The sequence below is a fragment of the Nothobranchius furzeri genome, chromosome 5, assembly GCF_043380555.1.
Source record: "Nothobranchius furzeri strain GRZ-AD chromosome 5, NfurGRZ-RIMD1, whole genome shotgun sequence".
Lineage (NCBI taxonomy): Eukaryota > Metazoa > Chordata > Actinopteri > Cyprinodontiformes > Nothobranchiidae > Nothobranchius > Nothobranchius furzeri.
Genome location: NC_091745.1, coordinates 12,750,897 through 12,775,338, shown reverse-complemented (window position 1 = coordinate 12,775,338; position 24,442 = coordinate 12,750,897). Strand labels below are relative to the sequence as shown.

Here is a 24,442-nt window from a genome sequence, read left to right as displayed (position 1 = left end):
TGTGAGAATTACTCACCAGTGGTCTCACTTGTATGAACCTCTTGGGGGTCAACAGCAGCATGCCATCAATCTTGTGTGCAGAGAGTGGGGTTGGATCATTGAAGTCTGACCGCACATTCATAGACAGGCTTCCCGGTGTGGCTGACAGCTCATAGGAACGCAGATGCTCTACATTTACACATCTACACCAGGAAGCATAATCAGTAGAGAAAGCAAACATTGTGAATCACAAGGTAGATCTGTGTTAGTCTGCAAAATTTAGGCAGTCCTCCACTATATATGAAGCTAAATCATTAATAATCTAAATTGTGTGTGTGTGTGTGTGTGTGTGTGTGTGTGTGTGTGTGTGTGTGTGTGTGTGTGTGTGTGTGTGTGTGTGTGTGTGTGTGAGGAGATTCAAGTGTAATTTGACTTATCCACACAAAGCTAAAAACATAACATTTAAGAATCTGGAGTAACAGTGTACAGTAAGGACAAAATTACAACACTAAAATACTGTGAAATTAATAGAAACAGCGTTCTGCGGTTCAAGATATGTGCAACTGAGCACTATTTAAAAAAACTATGGAGGGGACAAAAATGGAGGGAAGGAGGGAATATAGCATCGAGATACAGCACCGCTTCATCTCTTGCGGTCACAATCCTCTTCTATGGTTAAAAAAAGCAGGCTACATGCAAAGCTATCGCACGGGTGCTACGGGGAAATAGTTTACAACACAGACTGATTTTTTCATCGCTGTACAAGAGATCACTGCTCATTTACTTTTAATAAGTGGACGTTTAAGTTTGACTTGGTGGCGCTGAGCTCCCGCTTTTATTTTTTTCTCAGAACGTCACGTTTAAAAAATTACGATGGAGGGGACAAAAATGGAGGGAATAAGTCTCTAGAAGTCTAATAAAAAAGTATCTAAAGTAATGCTAACCTTTAATAATGAGATAGCGCTGCTCATTTCATTTAATAAACGGACTTTAGTCGCACACAAAGTTAATAACACAGCTAACTCATGCAATGACTTAGCATATTAGCTTGCTACGTGAACAACATTACTCACCATGTCCGTCTTAAAAACATTTAAAACATTTAAGCAACTTTTATGGCGGCTACTTACATTTAGCTCAGTGGTGCAGAACCAGTGACTGTCAAGTGCAGATGCAGAACAGAAGCGCGACCTCCGATGGTTAATGCACCTCCGACCCTCGCTCTTCTTCTTGGTCTGCTGAGAAGCTTCGAGAGCTGACTGAGCAAAGGCTACAAAATAAAAGCACTTCCTGTGCGTGTAATTTCACAATAATTCGTAATTTCATGCTTAATATGTTATTTAGGACAGACAGACAGAGTAGTTATTTCAAAATAAGGCAAAGTTTCAAGCAAGGATGAACTTAATATGGAGGAAGTGATTATGTTAAACAGAAAGGACATGTCAAAAAGGACTGATTTCAAAATATATAAAGCTTTACAACAGGATTTGATTGTTGAGAATATAGATATTAAAGAAAAATGGGAACTGGAAGTGAACATAATGATAACAGATGAGGGATGGGAGGAAACACTTGAAGCAGGCCATAAACAAACTAATAGTCCGTCTTGGAGGGAATTTGAATGGAAGGTGAAGATGCATGCTTTAAAACTCCACTTATCATGTCTAAATAGTAATGTTTCAAATTTATGTTGGAGAAAATGCAGGCTAGTGGGAGACTTTTCACATATACTTTTGGACTGCCCTAAATTCATACCCTTCTGGGAAGGTGTTAGGGAGAAATTGAAAGAACCTTGAAGGTGAAATTACAATTTAAGTTAAAATGGTTTGTACTGGGAATGCTGTACCAAAAATCATACACACATAATGGAGACATACGTAATCAGAATTCTGCTTATGACTGCCAAGAAGTGTATTACAGTTTTATGGCTGGACACAGAACCCCCAAGGGTGGCACAGTGGAGAGACAGAGTTAGACAGGTCTACAAAATGGAACAATTTAATGCAAGACTATGACTGGGACTAGGGAAATTTGAAAAAATGTGGGAACCAATAAAACAAATGTTAGAAAGATAGTACTCTCATGTGAAAATTATTATTATTAATTTTTTTTTTTTATGTATTTTTGTCTTTTGGGTGAGTTATTTAGCTAGATCAAAGTAAAATGTAGAATGTAGTAGAGAGCAGATAAGATGAATACAGAGAAAGCTTGTCAGAACTATATGTACTGATTGGTGACTTGGTTAAGTTGGATAGATCTTATGGCCACAAGGAAATTCAAACTTTGTTCAGGGAAACACTGCCCTGGAGAAGGGAAGAAGAAACTCAAATGCATCTCCATGTAAATGTTGTTGTTCTAATTCAAAAATAAAAAGTTCCAAATATAATATAAAGTACATTGAAAGTAAACTTGGAAGTATACTGTATTCATTTTTAGTATACTTCAAGTATACTTCAGTGTACTTATTTTTGGTAAGGGTATTTATATTTTTCCGAGCATTTGTAGGAAGACACACTCGTGACTGTTCTACATTACAGGAACACGACAGTCCTAACACACTGTAGAACACATTTAGACCACATACATTACTATAATATATTATAGCAATAAATTTGATGTAGTAATGCAACACACTGCTCTAATATAAGCATATTTAATAACTTTAAGTCCTACACGAAGCCCTAAACTCGAGCTGTAATATCCATTTTAAAGTGTTTATTGAAAGCTAGAATTCTGCTCCAGGTTACCATGAAGAAAATATGTAGCTGTTTATGCTTTGAATGATGATATATTATGTTCAGTAGAATACATTTTACAATCATTACTTTATATTTTATGTGAAGACAGTTCATGCATCTATAACCCAGTTTATATGGCTTCTATAGCAACTAATTAAAAATAAATTTTCAATCAAACTGTATGGTCAAACACAGAAGATAAAAAAGTGTTATTTGTGAAAAAATGAACACCAAACTTGTACAACATGTATAATAGCATTTTAATAAAGCATTTTACCAACATTATGTTTAGTCATTACATATGCACAAACAAGCTGAATCAATAAAATGAAACTCTTTTGAATAACTTTATTTTGATTATTATTAAAATAAAATGTGTCAGTGGGTTAAAATTTGAAATTACTAGTTTTAGGGTTGGGTAAAATTTTAAAATGTAATTTTACATCTCTACATTTTTGGTTCAGTTCAATATTTCTATATGTACAAAAATAGTATTTTAATAATCCCTTTATAGGTTGATTATCTTACATGGTTGGCTGTGCTGCATATAGCAATCAGTCTGAGGGAGGAATCAGAATTATGGCTTACTCAAAGATGCAGAGAGAAGAAAATGGTTGGCTCAAGTTAGCAGGAGCAACCTCACCATGACCAGAGATCACAACAAAAAGCTGTGTGCACTGAGTTTAATGTGCACTCTCAAATGTTTTCTATCAAGGCTCTACATGTTTTGCTCTCAACTGCACAAGCCTGCAATTAAACTGTTAAATGTGACAGGAAATAAACTAATACACCACTCTACAGGCACATTTTGAGGAGGGACAGTTTACTAAGCTTAGGCAAGACAAGGTTAGACTCAGGGCTGATGCTGTTCCAACCCTGTTTGTTCATCACCATGAACCAAGGAGGAGGAAGGATCCCACAGTGAGAAGTACAGCAGAACCACTGCATGTTGATCCACTGACCAGTGACCACACATATTGTATTCAAGTAAACTGTGGTACAAATCTTTAGAAATATTAGACATTTGTATTTATTTTATTTTAAAATTATTCTTTATTCTAACAGTGCCATTATAATTTCAGAGAAAGAGGAAAGCAGCAGCAGCAGCAGTGAGGCAAATGAAATGAGAGAAAGTGAGAGGGGACATGAGATGGTATCAGGAGAGGGGGACATCCCAGGAAGCCATGAGGAGCCGGCGTCAGGGCCAGGAGGAGAAAGGAACAGGCTACGCAACCAGGGAACCCAGCTGGAAAACCTAAGGGAGGAAATAGAAAGTCAAAAAGGCATGAAAAACACAAGAGGCATTTAATGGAGTAAACAGACAATGAAAAAGGCCGTACAACTCTGTTTTTCAGTGGGTTCAACAGGCTACAGGTTTCTTCAGGACACGAGTATCCCTCTGCCTGATGTTAGAACCCTGCAAAGACAAATGCAGCCCATTAAGCTGGAACCAGGTGTGTTAGGAGAGGTGTGTGACATGCTCAGTTTGAAGGTTATAAATCTGACAGATGGAAAGAGAGTGTGTGCTTACTGTGGATGAGAAGGCAATCACTCCAGGCGTGCATCACTCCATCACAGACCCAACTGGGGTTTGCCACCGCCGTTGTTCCTGGTCAGCTCTTCGCTCAGCCACTATGAAAACATGAAGATGGACACACAACACAGTTTAACCTTTAATGGTTACATAACATTTTTATTTTGGTTACTCTTTGACATTTATTTATTGATAGTTGTGTTATAAATTCTTATTTCTTGTCATTCCTTAATAACAAAATTGCAAATGCTAATATTATAAAGCAAGTGGAAATGAGCAGTTTTATGGAAAATGTCTAATTTTTTAAAGTTATTGTTCGACTACTGTTCTTGAACTATTGTAATTCTATTCTTATTACTTGAGTCCACAAAACAGAACAACATATCTTCTTACGTTCGTAATCCTGTTTGTCTCATGCTTCAGCAGTTCGCTGCAGTCAGTGTTATTAACTGAAAAATATTAAATAATTACTTGTCTTCACAATCACATTTTCTTTATTATTGGTCTCTCCATTTGTGCTTCCATTTCTGATGCATGTTCGTGTTGATACAGCAACCAGCAACGTATTGTACAAAAAATCCCAAATACAACTAATAATGTAAAAAGTTTGTAACCTATTTCAAACTGTGGGGAATATTTTTAAAACGTAGAATCAAACAAACTGAAATAAACCCGTCTACAGCTCGTCCTCCTGCTCACAATCAACAAGCTGCACACAGTTAGCTCATTAAAGGTTATCTAGCTAAAACTGGCAACATAAAATATCATCGTTGGCTTATCTTGGTACAAAGCGGTTAGCTAACGCTTCACAATGCAACAAAATGATGACATTTCATCAACTTACCGGAGAAAATCCTTCAGAAACACCGAAAATGAACTACGATCAATGCAGCAGCAGGGGCTGTTTGGAACTATTCGAAGCTACATGAACCACGTGACTCCCGCATTCCATTCTTTCCCTAGGAGTCGATTGAAGTGTCGTAACTCTCTACAGCTCTGACAGAACCCTGCCCTCCTCTCCCAATGATTGGACAGGAATTCGAGAAACGTGATTTGGTAGCTAAGACTCGTGCTGTCATTGGTTCCACCCAAGTTCCTCCCACTGACGCTAGAATTGAGACAAAAAGATTCGTAACACTGTAGATTTGAGGTTCGTACCTGTAGAATGAAATGTGTGTTTTGAGAGTTTTGATTTCAAACTTGTACATTGATTTTTTTTAATTTTGGAAGTCTGCTAGGTAAAAACTGAAAGTTTCATGTTTCTGAATGAATGTTTGATGTTACAAAATGAGTATTAACTGTACAAAATAAAGGTTTGATTTTACAAAATAAAAAATACATGTACAAAATGAAAATTTCTTGTTACAAAACAAGAAATACAAGTACAAATTGAGAATTACAAGTTAGAAACTAAAGTTACAAGTTACGAATCCAAAGTTACGTGTCATGAAACATGTTCCAAGTAACAAAACTTGGTACAAGTTACAATGAATATTGTCCCAATCCTAGCTCCATACTTGTCCCTTTGCAGGTGCAATTTTCGCCAATATATGCCAAGTAAACCAGCAAAGTACGGATTGAAACTCTGGGTCTCTGCTGATGTTGCCACTTCCTATGCCTGGAAGTGTCAGGTTTACACAGGGAAAGCTGCTGGTGAGGCTGCAGTGGTCGGCCAGGGAAAACGTGTCATTTTGGAGATGACCGAGGAGCTCCAAGAAATCACTGTCACATGCATGCATTCACACTTCTGCACTTTCATAAACAAACTGAACTACAAAGAGTTTGGATGTACCTGAGCTCCAGCCAGGTGCATAAACATATTGTTTTTGTTTTCTACCCTTTGATGTTCAGTAGGAGAGTGAAACTGTGTTTTTACATGCTGAGCTTCTGACTTCAATAAAAACAGCAGAAGATCTATAGAAATTTGTAAGCTTTCTCGCCTGGTCAACATATGGAGAAATGACTGAATTTGGTGGTGAACAGTAAAAATCATAATTTTTTACTACTTTAGTCCAAAATGAAACCATTACATCACAGAAAGCATGAATATTTGATGCAGATAATACAGGATCAAAAACTGTGGTTTGCATAGAAGTCAATGGGACGTTTTTGTCCCTAACAGGCACAAGAGGGTGGTAAATTTTAAATCTGCTGCTACACAAAAACTAAAAAAGCATGAAATGTGATATGTTGCCAGACTCTTGACATATCCAAGGCTGATTTAAAAAAGTTATTTCAGTCACTCAAAATATGTTTTATGTAAAATATCTCCTCTTTTGTCTGCCTTTTTCATGAAAAATGAGCATCACATAATCAAACTGGCACATAAAGGGTTAAAATTTAGACAAATATTCAATATTTGAAAATTTCAATCAGAACTGAAGTTGATCCCAAGATTTAGACCCAAAAAGCTGAACAAAATATTAATCTGGACTAGGGCTGGGTGATATATCGATATTTTTAAAATATCAGTATACTTTTAAAACAAGATATAAGTTGACTTTATATCTTTATATCGATATAACTGGCTAAACTGCTATGCTAGCGATTAGCCACTCTGCTAACAACATGTTGCTCCGTCTCTAAGCGGCTATTACATGTATTCTTTCAAGTTTGCTCAATCTGAGAGCCTCTGGGTAAATGTGCTGCTCAGAACTTTGCATTTGGTGTCCTGTATGGCGTCAGAGCTGTGCCACAACCCGTGCACGCGGATTGGGTCCACATCGCGCATGTGAACGGGACTCGCGAGTGAAAATATACATGGCGAGAGGTCATTTGTGCACTGAGAGGGAGCAAACTGTGTCTGTGAGCGCACAAGGACGTGCACAAGTGACAAACCTGCGTACGCGCGTTGCCAACGAGCACACGGCAGAGGAAACCGTGCACGCGCGGCAGCCTCTATGCGCGCTCGGCAGCCTCTCTGCGTGCTCGGTTTCTGACTCTGCTCGCTCGGCTGTGAAGGGGTTTTGGCACTCTGGAGGCATGGCCTGTGGCAGATCTTCTCTGTCCTCTGATTGGTTAGTTTACCCCGCACTTTACCCTCTAGCTATCTATATAAAAAAATCTGGTATTCAGTAGTTGTTGTCATAGGTCAGCTGGGAGAGCGGGTGACTCTCCCCCTGGGGGATCCAGGTTTGAGTCCGGGCAAGGCGAATAGAGTAGATGTTGTGTTATTTTTTCCTAATTCCTGTGATATTATTTTACAGTTGTGATTGTTCAACTGTCATTAAACGTCCGAATGTTTGCTGGGCAGTGTTTTAAAAAGTGCACATAAGCTAGATGATTTTAACCATATAAAATTATATTTTTTGTGATACTGGAAAAATACATACTGAAATAAAACTACTGATTGAAAACTTTATGACTGTGGTTGTACAATATATGACTCACTAATACACTGCAAAGGCCCTTAAAGTGGGGCTTCCAGAGAGAGAGAGAGAATTATTATTCTGTCAAAGTTGTAATATTACTTCAGCCACTCTTGAGAGGAGACTCCAGGTAAAAATAGACTTGTGGGTGTAGGTCTGTTCAAGTTTAAAAAGTTCTTGCCTCATTAATGTATTGTTTATTTTTTTCAGCATTTAATTGACAAATTATCCTTTCAAATAATTAATTGATGAGTTACATAATTGTCCATTTAGAATTGTTGAATGGACTGAGTCAAGTTTGGTGAACTTTATATATTTCAAAACATGTTTTTTTTAATGATGCATATAAATAATTTAAATGTTAATTTAATGAAATATTTCTATTTTTTCATTACCTCACCCTTGTTTTGACAAAAACGGGACCTTGCTGGATAATATCATGGAGAAACTATTTGTTCACAGTACTTGGCTCAGTGAGGATCTGTATACCAAAGGAGGAGATACTCAGAAATCTGTCTGCAGATTGTTACAATCCAGACTGGAAGTGGTGGGCTGTAATAAGAAAGGAGACCAAACAGAGGAGTGGGGGTTCAACAACTGATTTATTTAACCAAAGTAAGTGTTACTCCCCTCGAGTCTTAATAAAGCTCAACTTGTTCTTTGGTTTTTACTGACATTTATTTCGGACAGGAGGATTCTTCGACATGTCTTAACATGTAATGATGTCCAACCACAGCCGATACAATGCCGTCAGAACTAAAAAGAAATACAAACTTAAATGAATATTCTTAATAAAGTCCTTAAGCATTATATGACGAACATGTCAACAAATAGATCAATAAAATACACGTTACACTTAACACTGCGGTAACTGCACTAGAATATCACGCAAATCTACATAATTTACATATACAACGATAATAAACAAAAGAAAACATTTACCTCATTGGCCTCACTCAAAGGGAATAAACTTTAATCCGTACACCGTGAGGTAGTCCAAAAAAGGCACTCTTTATTTAACTTACTGCAGACGTACAACCTCGTGGCTCGTCTCTTAATTGCTTGCTGAGTGTGCCAAGAAAAATGCCCCCTTAGCAACAATGGATGGAACTATAGAAAAGGTTCCCATCTAATTGCACAGTTAACACAAATACACATTTAAACATATAAATCTAATGAACAGAATATGAATTACTATTGAAATATTATTTCTCAATCTTTGAACTACTAATTGTTTCAACATTAAATCCAATAAAATGAACTTAAATGCTAGAGTTGCCTTTGACGGCAGCTACACTCCCACCAATCACTTGTGATTTTACCCATGAACTTATGAAATGTACACTAATCTGCTTCTAACAATGTCACAGTTTTGTGTATAGGTCTGTCAAGTAGAACTGGTTTACTCAGTCTCTTTCCATGATCATCTAGCAATGAGTCACTCATTAACAGTTGTACTTTGCGTATACATCCATCTTCACTCGGGTGTATGGCAACAACTTTGGCCAACTTCCAGTCGTTTCTCGATGCTTGGTCATCTTGTACGATCACTATGTCATTGACCTTCGCATTTCTGTTTGTTTTGTGCCACTTTTGTCTTTGTTGTAGGCTCAATAAGTACTCTTTCTTCCATCTGTGCCAAAACTCATTGGCCAAGTACTGGACTCTACGCCATCTTTTGCGAAGATACAAATCTTCCTTTACAAAGTCTCCTGGTGGTGGCAGTATTACTGACGACTTCATGGTCAACAGAAGATTAGGTGTAAGTGGCTGAGGTCCAGTAGGATCGTTGAGTAGATGTGGAGTAATAGGTCTGCTGTTAACTATCGCCATCACTTCATAAAGATAGGTTCTTAGTGATGAACTGTCCAATGATCTGGATGACTGATCCAGAATGGTTGTCAATACACTTCGGATCGTACGAATTTGCCTTTCCCAGGCTCCACCCATATGACTGGCAGAGGGAGGATTCATCACAAACTCGCAGCCTAGCTGTTTCAGACTTTCCTGATCCATTTCCTTTACTGCTTCCAGAAACTCACGTCTGGCTCCAACAAAATTGGTGCCATGATCGGACTGCAACTGACGTACATTCCCACGCAAAGCGATGAAAGAACGCAGTGAGTTTAGAAAAGCGTCGGTTGACATGTCATCGAGTAGCTCTATGTGCACTGCACGAGAGCATAGACAGGTAAACAGAAGCCCGTAACGCTTCAGTTCTTTTCTTCCTTCTTTAATGTAGTACGGGCCGAAACAATCCATCCCACAATACGTGAAGGGAGGAGTTGTCTCCATTCTCTCACTTGGTAGGTTTGCCATCTTTTGTTCTTCTGTTCGACGTCTGAATTTCCTGCACTTAATACAGTTGTGGATAAAGGATGATACTGCTTGACTGCATCCTAGTATCCATATTCCATTTGATCTCAGCTCATTCATCGTCATTCCCCGTCCTTGATGTTTCACCCGCTGATGATAGTGATCAATCAGTAACTTTGCGATATGGCAAGTCTTTGGTAAGATGACTGGGTGCTTGACGTGTGGCTCCAAAGTAGAACGCTCTAATCTACCTCCAACTCTAAGAACATCCTTCTCATCCAGGAAGGGATCGAGTCGATAGAGTCCATTTGTTCTGTCCTTGGGTAGATCCTTTTGCATTTGAAGTGCTTTGATTTCCTTGCAAAAGACTGATCCTTGTACAATGGATATGATTTTAAGCTCGGCCTCTTTCCTTTCTTCAAGGTTAGTGGCTTTATTGCTTCTCCTTTCCAAGCCCTTTAACTCTTTCACAAATCTGAGAAGTCTTGCCATAGCTTTAACCAACCTTGACCAACTGGAGAATTTCCGAAAACGTTCTGCCAAAGAATCTGTTTCCGTAGTTGTATGGAGTACACCAGCTTTGCGTACTTCTGGATCCTCTGCATCAAGTTTACCCACCTTGACTTCTTCGAGGGGAAGTTTCTCTTGCCAAAGAAAACTTGGACCGCTGAACCAGTTGGAGGCAATGAGGTCTTTGGCCTTCAGTCCGCGCGACGCATGGTCAGCTGGATTGAGATCTGATGCCACAAACTTCCATTGCATCGGTTGAGTGCTTTCCTTAATACGCTGAATGCGATTTGCAACGAAAACATGGAAACGTCTTGCATCATTGTTGATATATCCCAAGACAACTTGAGAATCTGTCCAGAAGGATTCTTGAGCATCTTCGAGCTCCAACTCTGCTTTGAGCATGTCCCTAATCCGCACTGCTACAACTGCTGCAGACAGCTCTAATCTTGGAACCGTAGTAACCTTCGTGGGTGCTACTCTGGACTTGGCAAAGACAAGAGAGCAGTGGACTTGTCCAGCTTCACTGACAGCTCTCAGGTACGTACAAACACCATACCCTGAAACACTTGCGTCTGAGAAATGGTGAAGCTCGTACTTCTGAACTGTTTGAAAATCTCTGGGCAGGTAACATCTGTCAATCTTGACATCTGCTAGATTTTTTAGATCCAACAACCAGCACTCCCACCGTGACTTCAGATCGCTTGCGAGTGGTTCGTCCCAATCTGCTTTCTCACGACACATCTGCTGTAGTATCTGCTTCCCAAGTAGAACAAAAGGTGCCACAAAGCCAAGTGGATCGTAAATGGAGGCTACTGTGGACAACACTCCTCTTCTGGAAAGTGGCTGCTCATTCACAACTACTCGAAACTGGAAATGATCCGAGTCAATGCACCATTTGACACCTAGGGCTCTTTCAATTTGTTGCTCGCCCAGTGACAAGTCTTTTCTCACTGTATCTGCACAATCTTCTTCCGGCAGCGAATGAAGTACTTGCTTACTGTTTGAAACGAACTTATGAAGTCGCAAGCCTCCTGTGCTGCAAAGTTCCTTTGCTTCCTTCACCAAATGAATTGCCTCATCTTCTGAGTGGAAACTGATAAGACCATCGTCCACATAAAAATTTCTCTCAATGAACCTTATGGTAGCTTCACTGAACTTGCCTTGACCTTGTGCAGCAATATACTTGAGACCAAAGTTTGCACAGGCAGGGGAAGAAGCAGCTCCAAACAGGTGTACGCGCATGCGATAGACAGATGGAGTAGAGTTGAAGTCTCCATTGTCCCACCACAAGAAGCGAAAGTAATCTTGATCTTCTTCTCTGACTCTGAATTGATGGAACATGCGCTCAATGTCGCACATCACTGCAACTGGACCTTTCCGAAATCGACACAGGACCCCCACCAGAGAGTTGGTTAACTCTGGCCCTGTAAGCAGGTAGTCGTTCAAGGAAGCTCCTTCGTACTTTGCTGAACAATCAAACACCACTCTTATCTTGCCAGGCTTTTGTGGATGATACACCCCATGGTGTGGAATGTACCAGGCAGGGCTTTTGTCCAGGTCTACAGAGGGAACTCTTTCAGCATCACCACGCTCTATAGTCTCTCTCATGAACTCTGTGTAGTCTTTGTGGTATTGCTTGTCCTTCTCAAATCTTCTTTTCAAATATTTGAGTCTGTGTTCAGCACAACTCCGGTTGTTTGCCAGACTTGGTCTGTCTTGCTTAAATGGCAAAGGTAACTCACAGTGTCCATCTGATTTCATCTTCACTCCTTCTTCCAATATGGAGATGAACCTCAAATCTTCTTGAGAGAAGTGTGAGTCTTCCACCTTTCTTTCATTGAAATCGGACTCGAGCACCTTAATTACATCTGCGGATGTGACCACCTCTTTGACTTGTGTGCGACAGATGTATCGCACTTCTTTGACCAACTGCTTAGCTGACTGATTAGGTGTCACTTCCTTGACAATGATTTTGTGGCTACATCCTATGGCATCCCCATAGTCAACACATGGATTAGTTCCTCCTACTATTGTCCAGCCAAGGTCTGTTCTTTGGGCAAAAGGTTCATTATCTTCTCCTGCCACAACTTCTCTGGGTACCAACACTTGTGAGCAATTGTAACCAATGAGCAGGCCTACTTCACATTCAATCAGTGGAGCGATTTCTTCAGCCAGGTGCTGTAAGTGTGGCCACGCTCTTGCTGTCCTTTGTGTGGGAATATGACTCAAATTCGCAGGAATAAACTCTCTTGTGTATGTCACAGGAAGAGGAATTCTCCTTGAAGAATAGAAACCTCTGACCTGTAATCCAAACAACCTTTGACTTGGTACTAAAGTATCTTTAGAAGACATTGTTGAGAGCTTTAACTGCACACATGTCTTCTCTGCATCTAGAGCATCTGCCTTTTCTTCCAAGACGAATGTCGTGTCACTTTGGCTGTCAAGAAGAGCATAGAGAAGAATCTCATGTTCAGGATTGCTTATTGTGGATAACCAAACTGGAATGATTGTAGATGTGAGATTACTTCTGTCACTTTGAATCACACGGTTTGATATTGCTTCACTTGGTGCTTCCTTGGGTTTGGTTTCTCTACTCTCTTTCATTTGTGGTTCCTTGTCACTTTCTTCCTCTTTCCTTTTCCTTGAGGATTTGTCTCGTTCTTCATGCAAACATGTCGGGTGTTTCCCTTTACATGTGTCACACATCTTTCTCTTTTCACATTTCTTGGATTGGTGTCCAAAGCCTAGACATCCAAAGCACAGTCCCCTGGTTTGCACAAATTTGACTCTTTCACTCAAGACCTTGTCCATAAACTTCCTACATGTGTGAATGCTATGATTTGAGTTTTCACAAAACACACATTTTTTTGTGTTGGACGTCTCTTCTGCAGCACTCACTAGCACCTTTACTCCAACACTTCTTGTCTTGGATGATTTCATTTTCTCTGAGTCACCTGCTTTGAGTGCATGAAGCGATGTTACTGGATTGCACGCAATCTTGGCCTCTCTCGCAATGAAGTCAACAAAGTGGCTAAATGTTGGAAAAGAACCATCTTGCTCTTCAATTTCAATGACCTTTCGATTCCATCTTGCTGACAACCAATCAGGTAGCTTGCTTAGCATTCTCTGATTCTCATGGCAGTCGTTCAAAACTTCAAGACCTTTAACCTGAAGCATGGCCGCTTCACATCCTCTGAGGAAATCTGAAAATTCTCGAAGTTCAATGCTATCCTTGTTACCAATCCTTGGCCATGATGTCAACTTATCTCTGAAAGCTTTGGTGATTACAAATGAACTTCCGTATCTTTCCTCCAAAATATTCCATGCTGAGTAATAAGCACGCTCTGTTCCCAACAGAAAATAACTCTCAACAGCCTTTCGCGCCGGTCCTCCAACATACTTGCGAAGATAGTAAATCTTTTCATTCACTGGGATGTTCTTTCTGTCTATCAGCATTTGAAACGACAATTTCCAATCATTGTACTTGAGAGGATCTCCGTTGAAGACTGTAGGTTCTGGTACTGGCAGGCGACTTATGTGAATGGACTCAGCTAGAGCTTGGGCCAATGTTGTGGTACTATCTTCATGTTTGCTTTCTCTTGTTTGTGCCCTTGAGTTGGCTTGTGGCATATCAAACGGCTCTGCATTTGCATTAAGTTGCAAATGTGCAAACTGATTATTCGGTTCGGATGTAACATTTCTCCGTTTACTCCTTTCGTGCAGAATGTCTGATATTTCTTCATCTGAGTTTCCTTCCTCATTGTACACTTTCAGACGTGCTTTAGCAGCATTCATTTTCTTTACTGTTTCTAGCCTTTCAAGCTCTCTTCGCTTTTGCTCCAAGGCCTTCTGTTTCTCAGCATTCTCTGCTTCAAGGACTTCAAGTGCCTTTCTTTCACTTTCCATTTCCTCCATAATCTTCAGAGTTGCTTCAGTAGCCGCAAGCTCTGCAGCTGCTTCTTGCCTCTTTACAGACAACTTACTTGAGCTTCTTGATTGCCTGCTATTTGAACTCTTGGATCTTTGAGAGGTCGCAGAATTAAATGATGATCCTTTATCACTCCAGTGAACTAATATCTCAGAAAGTTCTTCGTCTTCTTCTGCTGCTAATTTTTCTTGAGTTAGCCTTATGATCTTCTGCGAAACCGCGTCACAGGTATCCACTCTGCGGCGAGTGTCTGCATCAGGAGTTTCATGACTGCGCAGCTCATCATAAACTTGTTTCACTTCTGCTGAGGCATATTCGACTAGGTCAATAAGCTCTTTAAGTTTTGCACTAACAGGTTCCTCAAGTGCCTTTTTGCCTTGTTTTGCAACAACTTTCCACCTTTCATAACGGACTTTAAAGCAAGCTTGAAGCTTGTTCACCTTTTCATCATGTAGTGCTTGGCCCTTTTCAGTGAACCTCTTAACTCTTTGACTTTTCCTCAAACTTCCTTCTTTAGTAGCTTTACTTGTGCATGGTTCTTGCAAACTTTCTTGCTCTTCAAAAGCTTCTTGCTGCTCCACAGCTTCAGTGTTACAGCCTTCTTGCTCCATGTCACAGGCAGTCAAAGGTATAATACTGAATTCACAAGTCACCTAGGTCCACTTAAACACGTGAATGGTCACCTTATGAAGCACCTAAGAACTTTAAATTGCTTTACTTTAAAGAGTCTGCTTAAATATATGTCACCATCACTTAAACCAAATAATAAATTGTTCTTCACTTGTAGTTTAACAGAAAATAACCTTCAAAGTCAAACAAAATACTATAATGTGACCTTTAAATATCTAATGCAGTCTTAAAAATAAGCAAAACCCTTATAATCAACTTAAACGTGCCTTAATTGCAGTTACTTAACATAAACGACTAATAACATGAAGTTAAACTTTTACTCTCAACCACCACACTTCCCCTTTCACTGCTTGACAGAGTCCCTTTAAGATGAGCTAAAGAAATCTTCTCTCCACATTTAACTTGTATAAACGTGTTACTTATTTCTAGCTTAACAAGCTGCACCACTGGACTCTGGTTGCTTTATGGGATGTCTGTGTGTGTGTGTGTGTGTTTGGGTGTCTTTGATGCTTGAGAGCGAGACGCGATCTTAACCACGTGACCCAGCGCGCTGTCGGCTCAGCTTCGCTCCCACTCGGCTCCGCTCGCTCAGCTGTCAGCTCGGCTCTGCTGCGGCAGACTTCTTTCTCCTTCTCTCTCCTCCAGCACGAAGCAGGCTGAGTTCTGACTGTTACTCCCCTCGAGTCTTAATAAAGCTCAACTTGTTCTTTGGTTTTTACTGACATTTATTTCGGACAGGAGGATTCTTCGACATGTCTTAACATGTAATGATGTCCAACCACAGCCGATACAATGCCGTCAGAACTAAAAAGAAATACAAACTTAAATGAATATTCTTAATAAAGTCCTTAAGCATTATATGACGAACATGTCAACAAATAGATCAATAAAATACACGTTACACTTAACACTGCGGTAACTGCACTAGAATATCACGCAAATCTACATAATTTACATATACAACGATAATAAACAAAAGAAAACATTTACCTCATTGGCCTCACTCAAAGGGAATAAACTTTAATCCGTACACCGTGAGGTAGTCCAAAAAAGGCACTCTTTATTTAACTTACTGCAGACGTACAACCTCGTGGCTCGTCTCTTAATTGCTTGCTGAGTGTGCCAAGAAAAATGCCCCCTTAGCAACAATGGATGGAACTATAGAAAAGGTTCCCATCTAATTGCACAGTTAACACAAATACACATTTAAACATATAAATCTAATGAACAGAATATGAATTACTATTGAAATATTATTTCTCAATCTTTGAACTACTAATTGTTTCAACATTAAATCCAATAAAATGAACTTAAATGCTAGAGTTGCCTTTGACGGCAGCTACAGTAAGGATTTACTAAAGCAAGTTAGCAGTGGCGGATCTAGGATTTTTCTGAGGGTGGGGCCATCAAGGGGCCACAATTTTTATAGAGGGGCCACGAACAGTCCAACATACTTGCATACTATTCCCAGTTTTGTATGGTAGATACAGTTTACCCCAACACCATGTTGAAAAACATCAATGCAATTGTACATCAATTTTTACTGTACATTGACAAAATACAACCACACACAGCATTTGAGAAATTTTAGCATTCAATTTATTTTGCAAAGCCACAAATATCAGGTTAAAATATGTTTGTGTGTGGAAAAAACACCAGAAGAATATCACAGGACCCTCTGCTCTTGACTGGGAAATGTCTGGTGGGAAGTCAATTAAATAAGTCTGAGTCAGTTGCTTATATCTCTCAACCTTTAACATTCATGGCATTCAGAATCTGCAAGTGACTGACTGCAAAATTCAATTAAATTTAAAGAGCCTTTACAAAATGAGAAGCACACCACCAGGTCCTACTGGAACAGAACACCATTCTGATGTCTGCGCAGGATTCTGTGCATCACACTGGAAGATGTCTGAAAACAGCAAATGAGAAATTATCTAACATAAGCCAAATACATACACAAGCATTTATTACTTTCAAAGATCAATGTTTACCATTTGATCCTGCAGGATTAGTATTGATTGGTGACTCTGGTGGCCCAGCAGGATGGAAGGTTGAGTCATTAACTTCACTCTGGTTGTCTGAATTGGAGAGAGTCTTGTCCCAGTTTGCAGCTAAAATACAAATATATGTCAAACTCCAGCTAAATCCAGCCAAAACTTTGTTTTCTATGAGACCACATTTTTATTTATTTGAAATTGAAGACTTCAAAGATTGGACTATAAAGATGAGATGTGGTAGATGTAGACAAAGAAACCAATACAATTTAAATCCATTATGTTAATGTTATAGTAAATCACATCACCATGAAGCGGAAGAATTCAGTAAACATATGTGCCATTAGTACAAGATAACATCATTTAACAAATTTGAGATAATGGTGATTTTTTTTTTATTTTTACCTAGAATAATGGCAGGAAAAGTTGGACTAACAAAGGAATATCCAAAACACAAAATCTCTTTGGAAAACTTAACCTTGACCTTACTTAATCAACCAATTAGAAAATTCAGTGTTTCAAACAAGGACTTTTCCCACACATTTTACAATACATCAAAATGTCACAATTTAGGGAAACCTTGAAGGAATTGTGGGAAAGGAAACTTAACTGCAACATTACTGGTGATGAATGGAAAGATGCTTTGAGAAACGTAAAATCATTTACTAAAGGGAAGCAACTTTGCCACTAATGATTTGTCACGATTAACAACTTCTATCAATTTAAACAATAATCCTTTATTTTTGGTGCTTGGAATAACTGACCCAATTATTACTGATAAATATAAAAAGCTCAATGCAAATTTTCTGTGCAAGAAAATGACTCCACATTAACTGGATCAGCTCCAAGATAAAATGGGAAAAGGTTATCCTCAATTATAAGCAGAACACACTGGGCAGCATTAGGTCGTTTATAAGTGGTCAGTCCGTCCTGCTGGATAATGTGGTGCAATCATGATCTTTTTACAAAAGATTATGCGATGGCGGTGAAAAGGGAGCTTGGGGGCGGTCTCTGCGCTGCCACGGACTTCAGTTTATCTTGGACATAACTTGCTTTTTATTGCGATCAAAGCCACACTCATTAAGCTTTTTTAACAAGCCGCTCCAGAAGGTGTCTGTCCCCGTGCAGTCTCTGGTGATCTGAGCTTCAACTCTTACGGAGAGGCTCCCCGGCCATCATCTCAGCTGATTCTGTTTAGAAAAGCCAAACTTACGGCCCATGTTTACTTTCATTTTCAATATAGTTGCCGGCCGGAGCTCGGCAGTAACTGCCCACGTGATCATGATACCCTCTTCTGTTGCGCCAAGTTGTAATATGCATTCACAAGTCCGGCGTTGCGGTGATATTAGTATCAACCGTGGCAGCACGAATGCCACAAAATTCCCGCAACACCATGCCGCCACGGCGCGTTTATATTACACGTACGCTGATTTCCCAGCATGGTATGTCCTACAAGAGGCTGTCTCTCGTGTTTATCTGACATGACTGTTGCACAATAAAGATTATATTCTTTCTGACCTGATAAAGGGGGAATGGAGGTCCCTTGCCCTGTTCCAGCCTCTGGTCTACTGCCTCCTGCTGCTCTCTCTCTGATTTCTCCATGCTCGTTCTCACCAGCTGACACACTCACTCTCTTGGAAAAAAACTGCAGAATTCCCGCCTGTATCTGACCCTTTCTTTTCATGTTCTCTATCAGACAGTGCCAACTATTAACACACGAAATGCAGATTACAAAAGAAGTACATGGATTAGCAAGGGCTAACGTTTTTTCACAAGCCCTTTTTAACATTACCTTTAACTAATGTCAGCATTGCTTTCCATTGGACTTATTGTCAGACTTGACTTACATGGCAACTGTGAGTAAACAGTGATTCGTGACTTACCAACAAACTCCTCATAACGTGGACTCTCATCAGATCCGATGTCGGTTGAAAAGTTCTCCCTTCTTGGAATCTTTCAAATCTTCTTCTGTTGGATTTCACACACTATTTTGCTCCTTAGCGCCACACGGCCACTAGTGTTTGGACTCGGAATTGCATCCACCTATAATCTCATCACCGCACAAAGGACAGATGAGTGACAGGACAGGGGCACTACAGGGGCCAATCATATTTCAGCAGAGGCCAGTGCCCCTGTGGCCCCGCCCCTAGAACCGCCAATGCAAGTTAGTGAACAGAAAATGGCCATCTCAAGGTTTTACTCGGATGTCCCTCAGCAGGGTGCAGCACTGTTGAAGGTCATCTGAATGAAAGCTTGATATGCAGCTTCTTTATGAAAGTGTGTAAATATACAGTGTGGTTGCCGTACATATGTTGAGGTTCTCAGACATCAGGCTTCTTTGCCCAGGCCTTCACTAGTGGGCTATTTTAAAAGTTGGTAAGGAGAAAAACCACAGCATATAGCTGATTGTTTACAAATGCAAGGAGGGGAATAACAATCAAAAAGCTTGTGTTCTTGGACCAGATGAATGGAGCGCTCCACATGCACTCTCAGACATGTTATGGCTTCTGTTTCTATAACTTCACATGCAAACATTTGAGGTTTGCCAGAAAGAAAAGCTGGCCTGTACAGTTTGCTGGGCACAATGTCATCAATGAAGAAACCCCTGTCTACCATGATGACCATCTCTAGTTGTAGCATTTTCAACACACCAGATTCCCAGGTTGGTCGCTGATAGTTCCAGCATACAGTGCTGAGACAAAGGTCACTGGCCTATGTGGCACAATCCAAATAAGCCTCTTCAGAGTGCAGTTGAACTTGAGGAAAATATATGACTCTGGAAGAGAGGGGAATATGGCCATTGACACCTCAGATCAGTGCAGTCAAGAATTACAGACTCGAACCTGGCTCCTCCGGGGGGGAGAGTCTCCAGCTCTACAAGCTGAGCTGTGTCAACAACTACTGAATACCAGATTTTTTTATGTAGATAGCTAGAGGGTAAAGTGCGGGGTAAACTAACTAATCAGAGGACAGAGAAGATCTGCCACAGGCCATGCCTCCAGAGTGCCAAAACCCCTTCACAGCCGAGCGAGCAGGAGTCAGAAACCGAGCGCGCAGAGAGGCTGCAGCGCGCACACGTTTTCCTCTGCCGTGTGCTCGTTGGCAATGCGCGCACGCAGGTTTGTCACTTGTGCACGTCCTTGTGCGCTCACAGACACAGTTTGCTCCCTCTCAGTGCACAAATGACCTCTCGCCATGTATATTTTCACTTGCGAGTCCCGTTCACACTCGCGATGTGGACCCAATCCGCGTGCACGGGCTGTGGCACGGCTCTGACGCCATAGTCCTGGTTTTTAATTATTTGAGGACGTTCAACGTCAACGGAGTTCTGTTTCCCATCCTGCTTGTACGGAGAGACCATAGACTGTACATACTGGACAAAACGATTCCATAGGCTCCAATAACACGTTTTTTGTCTATAATGGGAGGTGGCCACCACCGCTATTTTGACCGTGTCACAGGTTCCGTCCAGCCCAGACAATTCTATAAAAGGGAAGAGAGGAGGAGCTGAGGGTGGGGCTGTAAGGCTGGGATCGAGTGACGACACCCAGGCGAACTAGCTACGAGCTAACCCTGGCTAACCCAAAGCTAACGCGGAGGTGGGAGTCGGGCTAACGGATGTAGCCACCTAGCTTCAACCCTACCGGAGCTAACTGTGGAACACCCATGGACCTGAACCTAACACGAAGTTTAGGTGGAGGTTTTCGGCGCCTGTTCGTGAAAAGTACCTGGATTAAAAAGTATTAAATCGGTAAGTTTATAATTTATTTCCGTAATGAAAACATTTTGCTTTGAGCAAGTTTTCAGTACCGTATTCTCCGGGCTATCGCTAAATTAGCAGCCTAAATACATTTCATATATTTCCAAAACGTAATACTTGTTTGTATCTTGTACAGCCAACTAGCCTTTATTCCGGACTCAGTACAATGTACCAAAAGTAAAGAGACATTATACAGATGAAGTAAGCACCAGATAACTTACTGGAAGACACGGAATTATCATGAGAACTAGAACAAGACAGCCTGATAACAGTCATGTGAAAATAACAGTTAAAAAGTATGTATGTGTAATAGAAATAAAAAATATATTAGAATTAGTGTAACTCACTGTGATCCAAACAATAAATCAGCCTGTTGGTCTTTCTTCTGTTAGACCAAACACAGGTACGGAGAAGATGGAGTTAAACACCTTTTAGTTGGTAGAATGTGGAGTCAAATGATCAGAAGTCCAGTCACTGTTTCACCGCTCTAGAGGGGGAGAGCTTTGCAACTTCCAGCAGATCCCGCGATCTGCTCCTGACAGTTGCCTTCAGACACTCTCTCCGTTCTGCTGAAACGGCTGATTTTTATTGAGGATTACAGGAATGTTACATACGCAGTTTGCCATGTACATACGTCATTGATCATGACAGGTGAAAAAATAACAGCCTTGTTAGTGGACAGTTAATACATCACGAGAACATGCATCCGTGAGATAACTAGGAACATCCTGGTACGTCCTTGACAGGAAAATATACATACACCGGTGCCGAGAGGAAAGTGAGAAGAGCTGGAATGTGCTCACCTCCTTCTTTGGTGCAGAAGAGAATATGCTGCTATTAATCTTTGTGCAGAGGCCTTGAGTATCTGAGCATGTCTCCATAGCATAGAATAATAAAAATGAGCTTATAAGGTAAATACATAAAAGAAGCTTATAAGGTAGATACATATATTGCCTTGTTAGGCAGGAACTCACATATCACAAGAACATGTAATTCTAAGATAAGCATAAGCATCCGTGGTAACCGGTACAAAGAGAGACTGCAATGTCTCACTCCCTTTTGGAGTTCCTGCAGCTGTTTAGAGCTCGTGCAGGAGAGAAGCACAGAGAGGCCCATGATTCCATAATAATAAAAGTAGCATATAACAATGAATAATAAAAGAGCTTATATGAGAGTTACATATATTTTCAATCCCCCTTTTGAACTCTTTTAAGAGTTCAACAAAGATATAAGAAATCAAAACAACAACACCAAATTTCATCTAAAAGAATATAATAATCAAAGATTTAAAATACCAATACAAACAATCAATCAGATTACAGCTTCTCATATTCCCAGCAGTAAACTAATACATAAAACATGATTATATTTGTAACTGAACATGTTACTTCATGAATGTATCGCATGCTCACCCCGTATGAGGGCGAAAAACCCTATTTTACTGTACGTTAATAGGGAAAATTCCCCCATGTCCTCCCATTTTGTTCTTGGGACGAACGCCGTTGGCACAGAGCGGGCATGCCTAGCTCATCAATGATCAAAAAATAAGAACAACACAATCAAAAATTAATGGAAATAAACAGGTGAAGGGATTGTTACATAAATCACTATACATCCTCACACTCTCACATCATCTTCTTCATCATGAGAGTCATCACTATCACTGGAGGGTTCTCCTCCCAAATAGATGTTAGGATTGGCTAGTAACAATGGCATCTGGAGAATGGGGTCAGCAGGTGGAGGAGAGATGGCAATGGTGATCAATCTCTGAACTAGTTGCCTAAGGCAGGGGATACAGCAGCAGCCGCAAGTAACAAGAATGGCAGCGAAGACAGACATGGACACCAGGACGGAGGAAACAAGGGATTTGTATTTACCAAATACATCAAGCCAAGAGTCCCACATGGAGGTGTCTACACCAGAGTGGGATTTCATTTTTTCTGTCAAAGAGCGGAGGCCGTCTAAGTCCTTAGTTAAGCTACCGTCCGAGGCCGTATTGTTGGGGATGTAGACACAGCAATCCTGAGCAAACATGGAACACACGCCCCCTTTTTCAGCTAACAGCATGTCTACAGCAATTCTATTTTGGAAAGCCATCAAGGAAGTAGCCGATAGTTGTTGGTGAACTGCCTCAAGTGCAGTACGAGTATAGTTACTTAAGAGTTGAACATTGAAATGGATATAGTTAATGCGGTCGACATTTTTATTGGGGGTTATCCAGGCAAATATAGATTCCCATCCGGCGGCTATTTGGTCAACCAATTTATATTCGTCGGGAACGCCTCTGGGGACGCCAATGGCATCTATATAAGTGGGATTGTGAAATGCAGGTAAAGCTGGTAAAGATCGCTTTCGCCGGATGCTGGAGTAGGAACTGGAAATAGGGGTATCGTGAAGGGTTACGGGGGTAACAGTAACAGGTAACAGTAAAGTAATAAGGGCACACAAACCTGAAGATTTCCTGGGAAAACCATTATAGAGTTGAGTAGCACCACACCACCACCAGAGATTGGCACGCTTTTTGGGTTTGAATTGTGAAGAAACTGACACGGTTGTATTAACGCACCAATTTGTGGTGACATTCCCCAGAAAAGGACCGCCTCGTCCAATTAGTTGAATACAACTGAAGTTATTAGGGGCCACAATATTAGAAAAGAAGGGCGTACCTATGTCATCACCTGGTTTTTGCTTTGGAAAGACTTGTCCAAACTTGGTACAATTGGAATTTAGGGAAGTCCCGTTCATCAAATGAAGGACGCATTCTGGAGGGATCGGAGGTGGTACAATACGGAGAGTAGGACGAGCTGAGAGGCAAACAAGACAATCATGATCTGAAGCATTAGCTGCTTGTTCAGCCAGGAGTAACCAATTATTAGTGCTAGCGGAAATGCCGGTAACCGTCTGGAATGTCTCATCAACAGAAAGGTTTTTAGTCTCAATAGTTATCGCGGAAGAGGGTTTATTCACTTTAGTAATGTCAGTTAACACAGGAGAGGAGGGAGATTTACTTATTCCGACAATATCAAAGACGGTAGAGGTAGGTGAAGTAATATTACGGACACAGAGGTGCACTGTCTAGTAGTAGCTCCCACTAATCCAAGGAGCAAGTACAAATAGGGTACATCCGAGGGAGTTTAGTGGACTAATTATGAAAGTCAAAGGGCCTGTTTTTGATCCGCCTTGTTTTATCAACTTGATTCTGGTACGCCAAGTTGTAGCTACTCCTTTGGAGTAGGATGACCAATCATCGCCTGTTTCAGCAACAAGACTACTCCACTTCCATTGAGAGTAAGATCCCCACGTTAAGTACCAAACATGCTCTTTAAGGTCAGATGGCGTGTACCGACCATGTGCAGGGTTCGAGGGCAGAACATCGTAGGGGAGTGTAACCGTGGTGGCTGTGGATAATGGAATACACAGGGTAACTGCTTGGGTTAGATAGAGAAAATCAGAGGTACAAGGAGGTGAGGGGGATGGAAGAGATAGGGATCGCTTGTGCCGGTCAATAGGTGGTGGAGGATGGGCCGTTGGTGTTAGCGGGGTAGCCTCAGGGGATGTAGGGGGTGAGGGTGGCAAGGGGAGGTCATTGCAGAGGAACAAAATAGCCAATGGGATACATAGCAGGATAACAGTGAGAAGTAGAATCAGGAGACGCTGCCCGCACGTGAGGATGGGAGGGAAT

At 40.7% G+C, this 24,442-nt stretch overlaps 3 protein-coding genes across 3 annotated transcripts in view; all 3 read right to left on the bottom strand.

Annotated features, from left to right (window-relative positions):
* The window catches only part of LOC139069967 (uncharacterized), a 474,557-nt gene that overhangs the window by 297,586 nt on the left and 152,529 nt on the right, over nt 1–24,442 (bottom strand). The gene's annotated exons all lie outside the window — the stretch shown is intronic.
* LOC129160029 (uncharacterized) lies at nt 8,279–10,551 on the bottom strand. The gene is made up of 2 exons (XM_070551448.1): nt 8,562–10,551; nt 8,279–8,375 (listed from the first exon to the last, which is right to left on the bottom strand). The coding sequence occupies exon 1, from the start codon at nt 10,425–10,427 to the stop codon at nt 8,964–8,966; it is 1,464 nt and encodes a 487-aa protein (XP_070407549.1). The 5' UTR covers nt 10,428–10,551; the 3' UTR covers nt 8,279–8,375; nt 8,562–8,963.
* LOC139070166 (uncharacterized) lies at nt 10,432–16,862 on the bottom strand. The gene is made up of 3 exons (XM_070551891.1): nt 15,994–16,862; nt 10,524–15,807; nt 10,432–10,449 (listed from the first exon to the last, which is right to left on the bottom strand). Exons 2-3 carry the CDS (start codon nt 14,982–14,984, stop codon nt 10,432–10,434), a joined length of 4,479 nt encoding a protein of 1,492 aa, XP_070407992.1. The 5' UTR covers nt 14,985–15,807; nt 15,994–16,862.